Source organism: Diceros bicornis, chromosome 10, assembly GCF_020826845.1.
Source record: "Diceros bicornis minor isolate mBicDic1 chromosome 10, mDicBic1.mat.cur, whole genome shotgun sequence".
In the NCBI taxonomy this organism is placed as follows: domain Eukaryota; kingdom Metazoa; phylum Chordata; class Mammalia; order Perissodactyla; family Rhinocerotidae; genus Diceros; species Diceros bicornis.
In genome coordinates this window covers 83,687,594-83,706,417 of record NC_080749.1, presented here as the reverse complement: position 1 = coordinate 83,706,417, position 18,824 = coordinate 83,687,594, and the positions used below count along the sequence as shown (strand labels likewise).

The following is an 18,824-nucleotide window of genomic DNA, read 5'->3' as shown; positions in this document are numbered from 1 at the left end:
ATCAGTGATATTGGCCTGTAATTTTCTTTTTTTTGTGTGTTGTCCTTGTCTGGTTTTGGTTTCAGGGTAATGTCGGCTTCATAGAATGAGTTAGGGAGCTTCCCCCACTCCTCAATTTTTTGGAAGAGTTTGAGAAGGATAGGTATTAAGTCTTCTTTGAATGTTTGGTAGAATTCACCAGGGAAGCCATCTGGTCCTGGACTTTTATTTTTGGAGAGGTTTTTGATTACTGTTTAGATCTTCTTACTGGTGATTGGTCTATTAAAATTCTCTATTTTTTCTTGATCCAGTTTTGGAAGGTTGTATGATTCTAAGAATTTATCCATTTCTTCCAGATTGTCGAATTTGTTGGCATATAGCTTTTCATAGTATTCTCTTATAATCTTTTGTATTTCTGAGGTGTCTGTTGTAATTTCTCCTCTTTCATTTCTGATTTTACTTATTTGAGCCTTCTCTCTTTTTTTCTTGGTGAGTCTAGCTAAAGGTTTGTCAATTTTGTTGATCTTTTCAAAGAACCAGCTCTTGGTTTTATTAATTTTTTCTATTGTTTTTTTAGTCTCTATTTCATTTATTTCTGCTCTGATTTTTATTATTTCCCATCTTCTGCTGATTTGGGGCTTTGTTTGTTCTTCTTTTTCCAGTTCCTTTAGGTGCATTGTTAGATTGCTTATTTGAGATTTTTCTTGTTTGTTGAGATAGGCCTGTATTGCTATAAACTTCCCTCTTAAAACCGCTTTTGCTGTATTGGATAAATTCTGGCATGTCATATTTTCATTTTCATTGGTCTCCAGGTATTTTTTGATTTCTCCTTTGATTTCTTCATTGCCTCAATCGTTGTTCAGTAGCATTTTGTTTAGGCTCCACGTATTTGTGGCTTTTCTGATTTTCTTCTTTTGTTGATTTCCAGTTTCATACCATTGTGGTCAGAAAAGATGCTTGGTATTATTTCAATCTTCTTAAATTATGTAGACTTGTTTTGTGGCCTAATTTGTGATCAATCGTGGAGAATGTTCCATGTGCATTTGAAAAGAACGTGTATTCTTCGGTTTTTGGATGGAATGCTCTGTATGTATCTACTAGGTCCATCTGTTCTAGTGTGTCGTTTAAGGCCAATGTTTCCTTATTGATCTTCTGTTTGGATGATCTATCTGTTGGTGTAAGTGGAGTGTTAAAGTCCCCTACTATTATTGTGTTACTGTCTATTTCTCTTTTTATGTCTGTTAATAATTGCTTTATATATTTAGGTGCTCCTACGTTGGGTGCATAGATATTTACAAGTGTTATATCCTCTTGTAGGATTGTTCCCTTGATCATTATGTAATTCCCTTCTTTGTCTCTTTTTACAGTTTTTGTTTTAAAGTCTATTTTGTCTGATATGAGTATTGCTACCCCAGCTTTCTTTTCATTGCCATTTGCGTGGAATATCTTTTTCCATCCCTTCACTTTCAGTTTGTTAGTGTCTTTAGGTCTGAAGTGTGTCTCTTGTATGCAGCATATATATGGGTCTTGTTTTTTTATCCAATCAGCCACCCTATGCCTTTTAATTGGAGCATTCAGTCCATTGACGTTTAAAGTAGCTATTGATAAGTATGTACTTATTGCCATTTTTTAACTTTTTTTTTCTCCTTGTTTTAGTAGTCCTCTATACAGAATTGATGATCTCTTTAGTTTGACCTCTGTCTGAAAGCTCTACTCTTTAACTCCCTTCCTCCCTCATTTTATGTTTTTGATATCATATCTGACCTCTTTTTTGTGCAATTGTATCCATTACCCTCTTATCGTGGAAATAGATAATTTTTCCTATTTGTAGTCTTCTCTTTTCCCCTTAAATCAGTCCCTTTAACATTTCTTGTAGCACCGGTTTCTTTGTGACAAACTCCTTGAATTTTTGCTTGTCTGGGAAACTTTTTATCTCTCCTTCTATTTTGAATGATAACCTTGCTGGGTAGAGTATTCTTGGCTGTGAGTTTTTTCCTTTTAGCACTTTAAATATATCATGCCACTCTCCTCTAGCCTGTAATGTTTCTGCTGAGAAGTCAGCTGATAGCCTTATGGGGTTTCCTTTGTATGTAACTTGACTTTCTCTTGCGGCTTTTAGGATTCTCTCTTTATCTTTAATTCTGGACATTTTGATTATGATGTGTCTTGGTGTGGGCCTCTTTGGGTTTATCTTGTTTGGGGCTCTCTGTGCTTCCTGTACCTGGATGTCTGTTTCCTTCCTTAGGTTAGGGAAGTTTTCATCTATTATTTCTTGAAATAGATTCTCTGCCCCCTTGTCTCGCTCTTCTCCTTCCGGGACACCTATAGCACGGATATTAGTGTGCTTGATGTTGTCCCAGAGGTCCCTTAGACTGTCCTCACTCTTTTTAATTCTTTTCTCTTTTACCTGTTCACCTTGGGTAATTTTTTCTAGTCTTTCGTCCAGCTCACAGATCAATTCTTCTGTATCCTCTACTCTGGTTTTGAGTCCCTCTAGTGAATTTTTCATTTCCAGTATTGTATTCTTCATTTCTGATTGGTTCTTTTTTATATCTTCCATTTCTTTGTTGACATTCTCACTGAGTTTATCTATTCTTCTCCCCAGATCAGTGCGCATCCTTAACACTCTTTGTTTGAACTCTCTGTTGGGTAGGTTGTTCATTTCTGTTTCACTTAGTTCCTTTTCTGGGGTTTTGTCCTGTTCCCTTACTTGGAATGTATTCCTTTGCCTTCTCATTTTGCCTCTTTCCCTGTGCTTGTGTCTGTGTATTAGGTAGGTCAGCTACCTCTCCTGTTCTTACAGAGGTGACCTTATATAAGTGATGCCTTCGGAGGCCTGCAGTGTGCTTCCCTCAGTTCTCAATGTTCCAGGAGTGACCCCTATGTGGGCTACATGTGTCCTTCTGTTGTGGCGTGTTTGCTCTCCCTATAGGCACCCAGGGAGGCTGAGTTATGCTCCTGGCCAGCTGTTGTAATGCTCAGCTGCTTGTAGTTGTTGTGGGCCCTTCAGTCTCTTTATCAGGTGTGGGAAGCCCCAGCACAGTTGGCTGCAAGTTCTAATACCACATTTGTGTTGCAGTATTTCTTTTAAGTGAGTAGGCCCCCAGCATGGCTGGTTGTTAGGCTCAGGGGCTTACAATTACTATAAGCCTCCAGCCTTTAGGTCTCTTGTCAGCTCTCTGAGGATTGCAGCTGGGTGGGGCTGGCCTCAGGCATGGGAGCACCCAATTGTTTCAGGTTTTGGAAAGTGGGGCAAACCCCCTATGTGAGTCTTTGAGAAGCACAAGTCTTCTGTAGCTGACAAGCTCCACCACCCACAGGTCCACACACACAGTCAACACAGTCCTGCCCCATATGTGCGCTCTGACCTCCTGAAGTGGACCCACTCTCTCCACAGAATGAGCCCCACAGACTCCACCACTGGCCCACACTCTCCACCCACTCCTTGTGCACGCCCTGCCGCATTGAAGTGGGCCCAGTCACCAGGCTGCAGAGAATCCAGTCACCAATCTATGCAGGCCCACAAGTTGCCTGAGGGCTTGTTGTTGGGTGGGGCTAGTCCCTAGGGTGGGCTGCCTGCCCTGGCTGAGCTGGATTAAATCAGTGCTCCAGTGGGTGGGGCAGACCTGGGCTAGCAGGCCCCAGGGAGAACTCCAATGGTGTCTGTGTCAGCATGTCCACACCAGGACACAACAATGGCCGCCGCCAATGTCCCAGTCCCTGGAGAGGTCTCACCTCTCACTGCAATGCACTCAGAGCCTATCAAGTGAGTCTCTTTTCTTCAAAGGGCTGTGCACCTTTCTTTCTGGTGATTTTAGGTTGCTTTCTGAAATGGGTGAGTTTGTGCATGGGCCCTTTAAGAACGGGTTTTAATTTCTTTGTGAACCAGCTTTTCTGGGAGTATTCCCCAACGTTTTATTATGCCATTCGTCTCAGTTGTGCTGGGTCCACAAAATGCCCCCAGTGGGAGTGCTCCCAGCTCAGGGCCCCGCTCCTCCAGGGAGGGCTGGGGACCTGTGGGCTGCTCCCCGGCAGCCATGAGGTGCTGCTACTTGTGAAGGCGGCGTTTTTTCTCTCCAGAAGGGAGTTTCTGCCTCTTCCACCTCGATTAGGATTGTCCTTTGTTGCAGGAGTTCCTCTTATCCAGTTTTCAGTTCTCTCTCTGGGTAATTTTTCCATGAGTAGTTGTAAATTGGCTGTGTCTGCGGGAGGAGGTGAGTTCAGAGTCTGCCTATGCCACCATCTTGACTTCTCCTCTCAATTGCTTTTAATTTTATTTTTACATAAGAATATTATTTGAATTATTCTAGCTTTATAATACCCATTAACATATCATAGAACAAGTTTCCTCTTTGAACTGCATTTCTTTATGATCTTTCACACCATCAGTTTAACTCATATGAGATCCTTCACAAAGTAACCCAAAGTTGATAGTTTTCTTTTTTGTTTGTTTTTTTTCTATTGAGATATAATGGACATATAACATTATATTAGTTTCACATGTACAATACAATGATTCAATATTTGTATATATTGCAAAATGATCACCATAGTAAATCTATTTAACATCCATCACTACACATAGTTACAAATTATTTTTTTTCTTGTGATGAGAAATTTTAAGATCTACTCTTTTAGCAACTTTCAAATATACAATCCAGTATTACTAACTTTGGTCACCATGCTGAACATTACATCTCCGAGACTTATTTATTTTTTAACTGGAAGTTTATACCTTTTGAGCTCCTTCACCCATTTCGCTCACCCTCCACCTTCCACCTCTGGCAACCACTAATCTGTTCTCTGTATCTATGAGCTTGGTTTTTTGTTTTTTTAGATTCCACATATAAGTGAGATCGTACTCTCTTTCTCTGTTTGACTTATTTCACTTAGCATAATGCCCTCAAGTTTCATCCACCTTGTCTCAAATGGCAAGATTTCTTCTTTTTATGGCTGAATAATATTCCATTGTGTGTGTGTGTGTGTGTGTGTGTGTGTGTGTGTGTGTATACACACACATTTTCTGTATCCATTCCTTAATCAATGGACACTTAGGTTTCTTCCATGTCTTGGTTATTGTAAATAATGCTGCAGCGAACATGGGGGTGCAGACATCTTTTTGAGTTAGTGTTTTCATTTTCTTCAGATAAATACCCAGAGGTAGGATTGCTGGATCATATGGTAGGTCTATTTTTAACTTTTTGAGGAATTTCCATACTGTTTTCCATAGCAGCTGCACCAATTTGCATTCCCACCAACAGTGGACAAATGTTCCCTTTTCTCCACATCCTCACCAACACTTGTTATCTTTTGTCTTTTTGATAATAGTCATTCTAACAGGTGGAAGGTGACATCTCATTGTGGTTTTGATTTGTATTTGCCTGATGATTAGTGATGTTGAGCACCTTTTTATGTACCTGATGGCCATTTGTTTGTCTTCTTTGGAAAAATGTCTATTCAGGTCTTCTGCCCATTTTTTAATCAGGTTTTTTGCTATTGAGTTGTAGGATTTTATATATATATATATATATATATATATTTTATATATATATATTTTATATACATATATATAAATACACACTTTTCTTTCCTCAATGACCTGTCAAACCTTTGTGCTAGTTCAAACTGCTGTCTTTCTTTGTCCTCAGTGGCCCTAGGCATCTAGAGTATGCTGGGTCCTGTCGGCATTCCGAGACAGGTGTGACAGAAGCCAGTGCCTCAGGCAGCCCCAAGAAAAATCAGAACATTGGACATATGGTCCAGACCTTTCCTTCCTTCTCAGGCAGAAGCTGAATTGTTCTTGTATTGTTGTTTAATCAATGTGTCTTGGAGGGAAGGAGAGTCCAGGGCTTCCTCTTCTGCCGTCTTGCTGACATCACTCTTATTTTTATGTTTTTAAGTGTTAGCTATTATTAAAAATTTATTTTTCTAGAAGAACTTTAAAATCATTTGTAAGGCACCAGATTAACCCTTTTAGTGTTTTGGTTTGATTTGCATTAAACCTATATGGTGATGTGGGAATATCGGCTATCTTTGTGATATTTAGGTCTCTACTTTTTTCGAGTCTTCTTCTAGCTCTCAGTAAAAGGTTGTATGTAGCTTACTTCTTATCATTCTGTATGCTTCTCACTGAGGGCATCCTAGGTACCTTATGTTAGTTTTTGCTTTTGTGAATAAAGATCTTTCCCAATGTATCTTTTTCTTAATTATTGATGATGGTATAGGGGGAAGTTATGGATTTTCGAATAGCTATATTGTAAAGAGAAAACTTTCTGAACTCTCTTAATAATTTCAAATATTGGTTTAGTTTGAATCTCTTGCTTCTAGGTAGACAATCAAGCAGTTTGGGAAAAAAAGATATGCTGGTTTCTTTTCAATATTTAGACCTCCTATTTCTGTTTCATGTCTTCATTCCTGAGGGACTCAGATCTTTCAGGACAATATTGAATAATGCAAGAGTTTATGGGGCAGCTTATTTTATTTTAAATGGGATTAGATTTAATGGGGGCATTTATCTAGCATTTCTCCATTAAATGTTAGTTGTTGGTCTGAGATTCTTTTTAATGTGCAGGAAGTCATTTTCTTTTCCTATTTTTTAAACGTTTTTTGGGGTATGTAATCAGAAGTGATTTTGAATTTATTTATTTTAAATTCTTTTTCAGCATCGATTGAAATGATCACGTTTTCCTTATTGGAGGTATTGCATTAATAGAGTCCTTGAGAGTAAACATTCCTGACACTGCAGGAACTGAAAGCTATACTTCTTTGTAGAGGATTATTCTTTAAATACATTTTCAATTTGATTTGATCATTTTTTATTTAGAATTGCAACATTTATGAGTCAGAATAGTCTCTCTCAACACTATCTGTGTCAGTTTTGAGCATTTGAGTTTTGGTGGTTACATTAAGCAACTAGTCATTTTTCATCTTTTCTTGTATTTGAAACAACTTATCTAACATAATAACTATTTATTTTTTTAACAATTGCCATTGCAATTTAAGAATAAAACCCTAGGACACTGGAACCTTTATAATATTTAGATAAATTTTTCTATTTTTTTAAGCTTAAAAGTCTATTCATGCTTTCCTCAGTTAACTTTGATAATTTAATTTTCTTGAGAAAATTATCTATTTCATCAAGATTTTCAAATTGATTAGTTATGAAAAGTGTTTTAAACTTATCATTATATTCATTTTTCAACTCTTCAAATTTCTACTTTAATTCAACTCACATATGCTCTCAACTTTTACCCTAAAAGAATAAAGTCACATTTGTATCAGAAGGATCAAATCTGTCTGTTAGGAAAACCTATAATATTCTGAAAATGCATAACTACTGGTCAGTCTTTGGCCTATTTAATATAACCAATTGCATCATTTTTCCTGAAGAGTAGAGAGTATCAAGTTAATCTGATATTTGCAAGGATAAAGTTCATTGTAGGTTTTCTATCCAGCTAAGAACTATGAATTACTGGCCAGAGTGGCACATGTGAGTAATCCTAGTATAATTTGTGTTGTTTCTTTGTGGCGTGTTTTAGGGGACTCCATAGGGACATCCTTCACGAGACGCAGAACCTACCCTCATTCCCATGGAGCTGAGCAACGTGGATTTTCTCTGACCTGTTGCTCCAAAGAGTGAGCCATCCTAACCTTACAGTACATGCCACCCTGGTGTGCACCCAGGGAGTTGTGTCTTCACTGCCTCAGTGGACAAAGCTTAGCTTTGAAGGGACTGTTCCTAAGTCTGCATCTGAAAAGCAAGCTGCATTCAACTTGGGTATCTTTAGATTACTCCAGTGTCCATAGATCTGGAGTCTCTGCCCCGAACTTCTGAATATAACTTTTTTACAGATAAATCTTTCTTCTGCCCACAGGGCCTTAACTTGGCAACTCAGTATCATAAGATTTGAAGTGATTAAACAGTAGGGGAAATCAGTTCCTACATAAGGAAAGTGTTCAGGAATTTTAGAAGGGAAGATAGGAGAGTGGGAGGTGGAAGAAAAATAACGATGAAGGAGGAAACTTTAAAAAAATCCCAACAAAATTTTTTGGTCAAAAGGATTCAAAATGTTCTTATGTTTTTTCTTTTTAAGTGTACGTTCTACAAATGCGTCGTCATGTTTCCAATCAGTTGAGCAGTCGCCTCCCACGTGTGACTCCACTTGTAGGCTGTGCCTCAATCACTGCAATCAGTAGTCTGATCCTAAGGAAGGTCCTCAAAATAGGATCATCTGCGGTGCTTTTCAATCATCAAAGAGGACTTGTCGTTCCCATGTAGCAGTTGTTCTGGGAGAAGCGTAAGTGGAGGGGGCCATGGGACCGCCCGGTCACCGGGGTGCGGCCTGTGCGCTGCCTGGGTGGTGTCCTTCCAGTCCTCGAGCACTGCCGTCACCAGCTCCTGTGGACAGCCTCAAAGGCACCGTCTTGGCACACCTAACAGCCTCCGCTGCAGTGCCCGGCCCAGAGCTGGCATCGAGTGTGAGGGCAAACAAGGAGCTGCTCTGCTCCCTGCTTCTCATAAAAGAGGAAGAAAAGGCGTGTCCACAGCACAGACCGTTTTCACTGAAACCTCTGTTTCTTCCCAGGTTTTCCTGGTTTGGTTTCCGTCCTTTATTTCACTTGCCTTTTACTCCCTCTCACCTCGTTTTCATTTTTAAAGTCGCTACAGCCTGTCTTATGTATGTAGTACATTTCTTTCTTTGATTTTTTAGGAAAACATTTTTAATTATGCAAATAAGACCTGAATCTGTTTGCCTTATAAAAAGTTAAACTATTGCAGATAAAGGTAAAGTCCTTTTCAGCCATAATTCCCATCCCAGGTCAGGTCCCTAGTTCCCCAGAGGTAAACTGTTTGAGGAATGTCTTTGCAGACCTTATTCTGTGCATTTTCAAGTTTGCATACGTGTGTGCCCATGTGTGCACGTGTGTGCCCAAAGAGGGCAAACGGCTAGTGTCCATTAAACTTAAATCCTGAGGACCTTGCACCTACATGCACAGGGAACCGACCCGCCGTACAGCTTTGTGCGCTGCAGCATTGCTTATGATTCTGAAAGATTGGAAGCAGCCTAATGTCCTTCCACTGCGAATAACTAAATGAACCACGGCCTCTATTCTATGGATTTACCACAGTAGGTCCATCTGTGCTAACCTGAAATGCTTCTCAGTTGCAGAACAGTAGGTACCATTTGATAACACTAATATTAATAACATAAAGTTCACTGACTCAAAGGCGATGCTAGGCTTGTGGAAGCTGTCTGAATATTTGCAAGGCACAGACACAGGTCACTCAGAGGGGCCACAAAGAGTGTGCACCAACCAGAGAATGTGACTTCAAGTCTGTAGCTCAGTTTCTTCTCCTGCCCTTTCCTCTTCCTCTTTCAGGCTGTTCCCATGGAAGAACGTTCCCAAGGTGGCCAGCCCCTTCTCAGATCGTTTGCGGGCAGGAGAGAAGGCCATGGGGTGCAGCGCAGCTGCTGATAACTGCAGAGTAACGAGATCCCATCTCCCATGCAGACGTGCGGGAGCCACAGCTGGTGCACGGGGCCTGGGCTGGGCTGGGTCAGTCAGGCCCTGTGCTTGGGCTGCAGTGTGGTGTGAGAGACGGGGTTGGTGGACAGCCCCTCCATGAGAACTGAGCTGACCATTACTGACTCAAAGAGACCTGGTGAATTCACAGAGAAGTGATGCTCCGAGTACTCACCCAAGCAGGAAGCAATGGAAAGACAAGCGAGTTTAAGTAGGAGGTGGAAGGCAGCAGTGAAGAGTTCTCCAGCCAAGAGAAGGAATGAGACCCAAATAATCCGTGAACGCCTTTGGGGAAGGAGATGTTGTGCAGCAACCTAACGTGGGCAAAAGACTATTGTCACTTATTTTTAAGCCTAAAACTCTTTTTTATGTTTAAATCTCTTTTTAAAAAGCTATTATGTACAAATGAGATCCCGTGACTGTACTTTGAGAGCATCTGAACATCTGCATCGTTGTATTTGGACACAAGCCCAAATACCAGTCACTTTTTGAAATAGACTGTATTAAAAAAAATATATATATATATATAATTATCGTGTTCTTATGACGACTTTTTAGGAATATGGATTAAATTCAAACCAAAAAACTTACTTTCTCTATTTCTTGCTTCTCCAGACCATGGTCAACACTAGGAATGACCTGTGGAAGACTCACAAATCCCTTGATGCTCTCCACAGGGAGAGGAGGTAGGAGCCCATGAGGACGCACACACACTGACAGCAAGGACATGTCAGTAGCATTTCCTTCTGCTTTTATAGGAAAATCTTCTACAAAAGTTTTACCATGCTCTTTTTTTTTTTTTTTAATTTGGAAGACATTCCTTAAACAGAGAATTCCTATGCACAATCTGAACGGAAAAGGGCATTTTGACTCTATTTGAGAGTTAAGCATAACAAAAATCATCTGGATAACTATATTAGGTTTTGAGTTGTGATTGCCTCGTTTTATTCCTTTTACCTACTTCTAAAGAAATCAGTACGCTTTCTCTAACAGCATCTAACTTTCTACCAGATTTATTAGGTTGGTTGGAAAATATTTACCCTCTTCTTTTGTCTCAAGGAACTAATCATTCCTTGAGTTCCTGTCTTCTGCTGTCATTCCTTTATTATGTTATTTTATTATCAATTTTCTATATATACATTAATTATATATAATCATTAATTTATTGAGCATTTACTAGATGTATAGCTCAGATATATATGTATATGATGAGATGTGCTTCATAATATAAATGTATGAAAGACAAGGAACATTTTTAAAATCTGTGATAATTCATGAAAAGGAGCTTAATAACACTTTTAAAGTAATTTAATAATTTAAATGTTAAAAGCAATTTTAATTCTTTTCATGGTATAAGGAAAAGAAATTGGAAATAAAATTAAGAAATGTAGTATAGCAATAAAAGGCAGTTTTGAAATTTAATTCTTTAAAATTTAATTCTTAAAATATTTATCTCAAACTGATTGTTTTTAAACTAAGTTATTCCCTTTTATATCATTCATACCCACTGTGTACATGCCTGGTCTCCTAGGAAGGTATTTATCAGCTCAGCGTGTACAAAGTGGGAGGCTGATCGATGACACAGGTCCATGTGCAGGCTTTGACCTCGCTCCTGTCTGCACCATCATCTTCATCAAGGATTTGGATAAAATAGTAGAGAGCATGCTCCTCAGATGAGTGTGACATGATGCCAAAGACGTAGATGATGAGCTGAATGAGAATCTCGGGTCACTCAGATGTCAGAGTCTGGAACAATTAATAAAGGGGTAACTAATAAAGACCAAATTTGAAGGAATTAAATGCAAGTCCTACAATTATAGGCCCAGGTTCACAACAAACAGTGTGGAAATACCTGAGATATGTAGTTACCTGTAGGTTCAATAACAGCCAACATTGTGTCACTGATTATTTAAAAAGCAATGCAGACTATGTTAAAGGAAAGAGTATCATTCAGTCGTTCGTTTTCTCCTTTGCTCTTGTTATGAGAGGTTCGGGGATTCGATCGGAGACGTAAAAGACACTTTCCACTCCAAACAAATGGACTGAAGGTATATTTTATTATACAGAGGATAGTAAAGGCGATAGTCTGCAAACAGATCCAAATAGGTCAAATATTAAGAGGGAAAAAACATCAGCCCGACTGGAAAGGGAAAACACCCACATCGGCTGAAGAGAAATGACACAAATCAACCAGAAAGAGAAACACCAGGTTGACCGAAAAGAGAACACATCAAATCAGTTACTTCATACCAAATCAATTACTTCACATCAAATCAGTTACTCACAACATCCACGCCCCACTGCAGGGAGAGCCCTGTCAATCGACGCGGCTGGGCAAGGATCACACGTCCTGGGCAAGGTGTCCCTTCCACAGGTGGAACTCTCACCAGGTCTCAGTTTCCAGCAGTTTTTATACCATCAGTAATTTTCAGAGTAAGCAATTACAGAGTTTGCAGAGCAAGCATTTAGTGTTTCCATGCACAAAATGGTTATCAGTGGCGTACGTGCACTGAGCCCCCTGCTAACGTCCCAGCCCAGTAGTTGTGTACGTGCATTGTTCTCTTTGGTTATCGTCCCAGCCCGGCACAGGTGGCCAGTCCATCCCGTGCTACGACGCTCCAAGAGCCTTGAAATGTTACAACTTGCAACTCCCTCCGTGAGAGAAAGGCCAGTTCCCGGGAAAAGGCCAGTTCCCACCACACAGAAAGCAGCTTTTATATTTCTTTTTGTGCTGGTGGCTGTAGGTCAATGGAGCGGCCAAACATGGCTGTACTCATGTCAAGACAGCTCTATACCTGCTACGCGCTGACCAAGGAAAGTGGTGTTCACTGTTCTGTGCAGGACTAACTTGCCTTGGAAATATTTGTATTCTAGCTGAAGGCATTCTACATGGGAGACTCAAGCTCCTTATCTCCAGAAAGCAGAACTACATATGAGGATATGCAAGTTTAGAAAGGCAGACTTCAGATCATTTGAAAGGAATTATTTCTCAAATGATCTGAACTGTTTGTTAACAGTGGATATTTGCCTGGAAAGTATTAGGCGCCCAGGTGCTGGAAAAATTGGCATCAGTAAATTATGTTCACCGGAAACTCTCCATGAGAATTTCTCTTTTAAAAAAAAGCAGATAAGGGGCTGGCCACGTGGCACAAGCAGTTAAGTGCGCGCTCCGCTGCGGCTGCCCGGGGTTCGCGGGTTCGGATCCCGGGCGCGCACCGACGCGCGACTTGTCAGGCCATGCTGTGGCGGCGTCCCGTGTAAAGTGGAGGAAGATGGGCATGGATGTTAGCCCCGGGCCAGTCTTCCTCAGCAAAAGAAAGAGGAGGATTGGCAGATGTTAGCTCAGGGCCGATCTTCCTCAAAAAAAGAGAAAAGCAGATAAGAAAAGAACTGCACTATTTTAGGGCTTTGCCTATCTTCCCCTTGATTGTGGAAGGGTGGGGTACAGGCCTTCTGCTGTCCAGGCGAGGTGGATGGACCAGAGAGGAGGAAGGGGGTGGGTGTGGTGGACACATGGGAGAAAGAGAAACTGATAGCACCTGTGACCACACTCCAAGGACAGAGAATGCGGTCTAGAGAGGCCTTCTGAGAAGGTTTCTTTGTTGTCTGCTATATAAAATCCCTGGGCTGACTCCTTTCCGAAAAACCCCTCATAAACGTGTACTTGAGGCTCCAATTATGATCCAGGATTTTAGAGTCAGACTCCTGTTTCACCTGAGTGTGAGTGTCCAGAAGTTTGAGGGCTCTCCTTTAGAGATGCTTGCTTTGGATGGGAGCCCAAACTAAATTCCAAGACCTCTCCAAGATCTATAGCAATTAGGAATTTCAAAGGCTCTAACCTTGAGAAATGTTGCATTTCCCACCAGAGAGCCAATTTCCACAAATTCCACAAATATGCCAACAGCACTGATTAAAGAATAAGATTGTACTTTAGTTAGCCAACTTTAATTGTATACATACTCTGTAACAGGAACTGTTTTAGGCCTGGGGATATGGCAACAAGCAAAATAGAAAACAAAAAGTTGCCAGAATAAAGAGACAATAAGCAATTCTTAAGTAATAGAGTGAGGAATTTGTAAGTAAAATAATAAGTAAGACATGTAGTATGTCATTATAATGTGACTATCCAGAGGTTTGAAGGCTGGAGACTAAGTCAAAACCTAAGATCTCTTCAAGCTCTGTAGCAATTTGATGTGACAAAAAGCCAGGGGGGAAAGTCGGGAAGGAGATGGGAGGTGCTGGAGGTGAGGCTGGGGGTTCTGGTTTGCAATTTTCAGTAGGGCAGTCAGGGATGGCCTCACTGAAATTATGATGGTGAGCAAAGACTTGAAGATGAGGGAGGGCACCGAGCAAGAGCTGGGGAAGGAGGGCTCCAGGCAGAGGGGCCAAAAGAGCAGACTGAGGGGAGAACGTGCCTCGTGTGTTCAAAGAGCTGCCAAGCACTCTGTGTGGCAGTGAGTGAGCAGGAGAAAGCAGAGAGGAGGTCAAGGAGGGGAAGGGGTCGTGGCCCTCTTGTCAGGCCTTGTCCGCCTCCTTAAGGACTTTGGCTTAACCTAAATAAGGAGGGAACCATTGGAGGGTTTTGAGCAGAGGAGTGTCGGGGTCTGCCTTATGTTTTAAAAGAATCACCCCGGCTACTTGGTTTGTTCTTAAGCCAAAGAACCACTAGACTTAGGAAGGGAAGCCCAGCAGACCACACTCATGAATTGCATCACTTGTCCCTTCCCTGTGGTCTTGGGCAGGTGTTAGGTGTTTAGCATGACATGTTTACTGTCCTTCTAAATAGAGTGTTTCTAGATAAAAGGAGAATGAATAACGTCAGTATTCACATTTATGAAGCTGGTGAAGTATGCTGTCAAAAGCAATCCACAACACATGTGCCGAGTTTTCTAAAACAAGTCTAAAGCCAACAAAATTCTTAGTGGAATTGTGCGTATAGTAGACACCAAGGGCAGCTGTACGTGGTGAGCAGTGGAACAGTCTGAAACGTTGATCACTGCAGAGAGCAGGCGAGACGCAGGCATCTCCAGCGTTTTCCCCTGCAGACGGGACCTGAGGCACGTCCTGCGGGCTCTAGGTGGTGCGCTGGCCTCTTGCCCTTCCAGCCGCTCAGACCTGTCCTCTTTCCAGGCTCCTTAAAAAACGGTTACAACGACCCAAGGACAAGTTGCGAGCCATATATGCCTCCCAGGAAGAAAAAAGTTGCAGATTTGAAACAAAGATTCACGAACTCACAATGAACCAGGATAGTCTGTGGACCACGCTACAGCAGATGGGACAGGATCTGCAGGTATAAACAGTGGGAGACACTGGCCTCTGGACCATCTGGAAGTCTGACCTCGAATCCTCCAGCCGAGGGAGGGCTGCAGCCTGAAGCTTCGCACTCACTCTGATCAGCCTCTTCCCTTTCCCTCTTCTCTCTGTACCCCGACCAGCTCCTCCCTTCATCCTCCAGACCGTATCCTCCCCCTTCGTGAAGGCAGAGCCCTTGGGAGAGAACAGTGCCGGTACCATGTAGAAACAACACACCGGGCCAAAGGGATTCTTCACAGCATTGATTCTTGAACCTTTTGGTCTCAGCATCCCTTTCACATTCTTAAAAATTTTTGAGGATTCCAAGGAGCTTTTGTGGGTTATATGTATCACTATTTACCATGATCAAAATTAAAACTAAGAAGTAGTTTAAAAATAACTTATTGACTAATTTACAATGAAAATAATAAACACATTATATGTGTAACATCTTTAAACAGTAACTACATATTGTTTTTTAAACTTAGAAGAGTGGCATTGTTTCACGTTTTTTACAAATCTCTTTAATGTCTGGCTTAATAAAAGACAGCTGGATTTTCATAACTGCTTCAGCATTCAATCTGTTGCAAGATGTTTTGGTTGGAGTATATGAAGCAATCTGGCCTCATGTAGATTTGCAGTTGAAAAAGAGGAATATTTTAATAGCCTGTTCAGATAATTGGAGATCTTCTTTGATACTACACCAAAACATGATAAAGGATCGTTTCTGAAAGGATGGTTGCAATATCGAATCTGAAATCATATCAATTTCACCCTCTGTTTCACTAGAATATGATGTTCTGTTGTGCTCTTTGCATGAGTCTTCTGCCCACGCTTGACTTTGTAGCATCATACACTGGTCATCTGGAAGTTCACTGAACTATGCCGAACTTCTTAATGTTCACCCATTTCATTATACAAGATTTTAAAAAATCACATTCATTAATATCAGCACTAATCTCATGAGAAAAGTCTTTAAGAATTGGGAAGCTAGTGAGCTCATGGTGATAGATATGTTTTCCAAAATTCTAATTCTTGCTTAAATATCAACTGTTAAAATTGGCGACACGTTAATTGTTTTCCTTACTGTGACAGTCTCACTTCACTCATTTTTGAGAAAATGTTTGCCAATAACCCAAGTCTGAATAACATAGTAAGTCATTCTTTAGTACAAAAGACAACTTTGAGTTCAGTAAACATCAGAAGTATTTCATGCATACTTTCCATTTCATCACATACAATATTAAAAGACGTGTTATTATTAAGAAAATTAAGAATTTTTGCTACACCATCAAGGATATTCTTAAGTTGATCTGGCTTATTTTTTTTTTTTTTTTTTTTTTTTTTTTTGTGAGGAGATCAGCCCTGAGCTAACATCCGCCAATCCTCCTCCTTTTTTGCTGAGGAAGACGGCCCTGGGCTAACATCGGTGCCTATCTTCCTCCACTTTATATGGGACGCCGCCACAGCATGGCTTACCAAGCAGTGCGTCGGTGCGCGCCCGGGATCCGAACCAGCGAACCCCGGGCCGCCGCAGCGGAGCGCGCGCAGTTAACCGCTTGCGCCACCGGGCGGCCCCTGGCTTATTTTTTTTTTTTTTAACTGTGCCTGCACGGTGGTGCAGAACACCGCGACCACCAGCACTGTTTGGCGATGCTGCCTGCATTTGCGCTAAGGCAACAGCAGCTTTAGTTCACTTAGTCTTGATTGTGCATCATCAGGGCAAATGTCAACACAATGAACAGGCAAATAACATCTAACTATCATCGTGAAAATAATTTGACCTCGTGGACCTCTAAGAGGACCTGCAAGAGTCTGTGCTTTGTAGGGAGCACACCCCCGCGGTTTTATACCCATGGCTTATGAAACCCCTCACAACATACCCACCTAGACAGATCATTACAAACATGTTTTATTGTGATACTTTTTATGTATCAACTCAATATATGCTGATGTTTTCAGAAATTCCTTGTGATATTTTTAGAACATGAGCTTTTAGAAGCTAGAATTTTACCAAATTCCTTATGATTATTTCCTGTGATATTTTAGAATTTGAGCTGTTCCAACTTTTGTAGACAGTTTTTGGTTAACATTAAATTAACAGCATAAAATAAAATTAATAGTAATGTATTTAAAGAGGAGAAAGAAAAATTTTGCATTAAAATTTACTGTTGGAATATTGAAATTTAATGCATTTATGAAAAAAATTAAAATAAATGTTAATTTCTTCATAAACTTTTCTTTGCTCAGGCAATATTGCAGCCACTACATCCTTCGTCTTCTGCCTGTCAAAATACGGTTTCCAAGGGTGACCATGGAAAGGGTGAAAGGTTTTGGAGGGGAAGAGATTCTTCCCAGATCAAGAATGCCACTGAGGATGGTTCAGAAAAGGAAGCTCTTCCTACCCACACCGTGACTGACAAAAGTCACGGAAGTCAAGCAAACACAGAGCATGCTCCACCAAATGCAGACTCGCCACAGACTGTTTTGCAGGCGAGGTCAATGCGAAGCCCCAGGGCACAAATCCAAGCACAAAAGACCTCGAAGGAAATCTTCAGCTCCCTACCCAGTTCCCAGGAAGGACTTCTACTGGACACCCCCCAAATTGCTCCTGCTGAAATGAACCATCCTGCTCTGGCACCTGTGGAAAATAAAGAGACAGTTAACACCCAGGAGGGAAAGCATGAGCTCGAGGAAGAGGAGCTGCAAGGATTGTTGTCAAAACTCACAGATGCCTTCACTCTAGAAACGGCATCAGGTAAGATTTTCACAATCGTTGGAGATAGTGATGGCCAGGGATTCAGGCTGCCTCTTAAAACACTTGATTTTATGACATTAGCCCAACAGCTACAATTCATCTAGTGAGTAACAGTCAGAGCTGTGAATCTTTTGGACATCGGTAGCATCTTTGAATTTGATTCTATTGTTGCCTAATTCGTAGGGTTATCGTGACCATTAAAGGTGATAAACCATAAGAGATTTTAGTATAGCACCTGGTACGTACCAAGAATTCAATAAATGCCTGTTGTTTTGCTATTGAAATTATTATTATCAATGGTACTAAAACATAATATAACTGGGCAGCCTGATGCTACCATTTAAAAGTGGGAGTAGAATGATGCTCTCTTTCTAGAGAGTAATTGATTAAGGTTTCTACATTATAAGTAGTACCATCATTATCATCATCTGCTGCATGAGCTATGACTCATTGCTAAATTCTCAAGGCTCTTTTTTAAAATCCTTCTTTGCTATAGTTATTTCTTCTGTTTCAGAGTGACATCGTCTTATTTATAGATAGAGTGTTTTGTTATCTTGATATCTATATCTATATCCATTTCTTTTTAAAAAGCCTAAGACCTTTTCTGTTGGAGCCATCATCTGGAGACTCGTGATAAAACAAAAGATAACATTCTCATGTGTTTCTGCAACAGAGGAGGCCGTCTCAAAATACTTCTGAGTTGGTCTATTAGTTTGCTACAGCTGCCATAACAAAGTACCACAGACTGGGTGGCATAAACAATAAAAATTTATGTTCTCACAATCCTGGAGGCTGGAAGCCTGAGATCAAGGTGTCGGCAGCATTGGTGTCTTCTGAGGTCCCTCTCCTTGGCTTGTAGACTGCTGTCTGCTCCCTGTATTTTCACACCATGTTTCCTCTGTGAGTGTCCCTCTATGCATTTCCTCATCTTATGGACACACGACCCAGATTGGATTAGGACACACCCACCCATATAACTTCATTTTAATTTAATTAACTCTTTAAAGACTGTGTCTCCAAATAGTCACCATCTGAAGTACGGGGGGTTAGGACTTCAGTCTATGAATTTGGGGAGGGAGACACAATTCAGTCCATAACGTTTGGTGACATAATAAGTCAATGGGTACATAATAAATCAGTTGTATGTTGACCTTGGTAAAGCCAAGCCAATGAAGTAACTATCTGGTGATTCTAAGCATCTCTACTGTGACGGGAGTTGGAGTTACAATCCTTGTATTAGAGAAAACAAGATCACAGAGATGCTGGAAGC

The 18,824-nt window shown here is 40.8% G+C and overlaps 1 protein-coding gene across 1 annotated transcript in view; it reads left to right on the top strand.

Moving 5' to 3' along the window:
- The window catches only part of DYTN (dystrotelin), a 59,048-nt gene that overhangs the window by 35,607 nt on the left and 4,617 nt on the right, over positions 1-18,824 (top strand). The window contains 2 exon segments of the mRNA XM_058549692.1: positions 14,635-14,794; positions 17,047-17,554. Of these exon segments, the coding sequence (XP_058405675.1) occupies positions 14,635-14,794; positions 17,047-17,554 (668 nt within the window).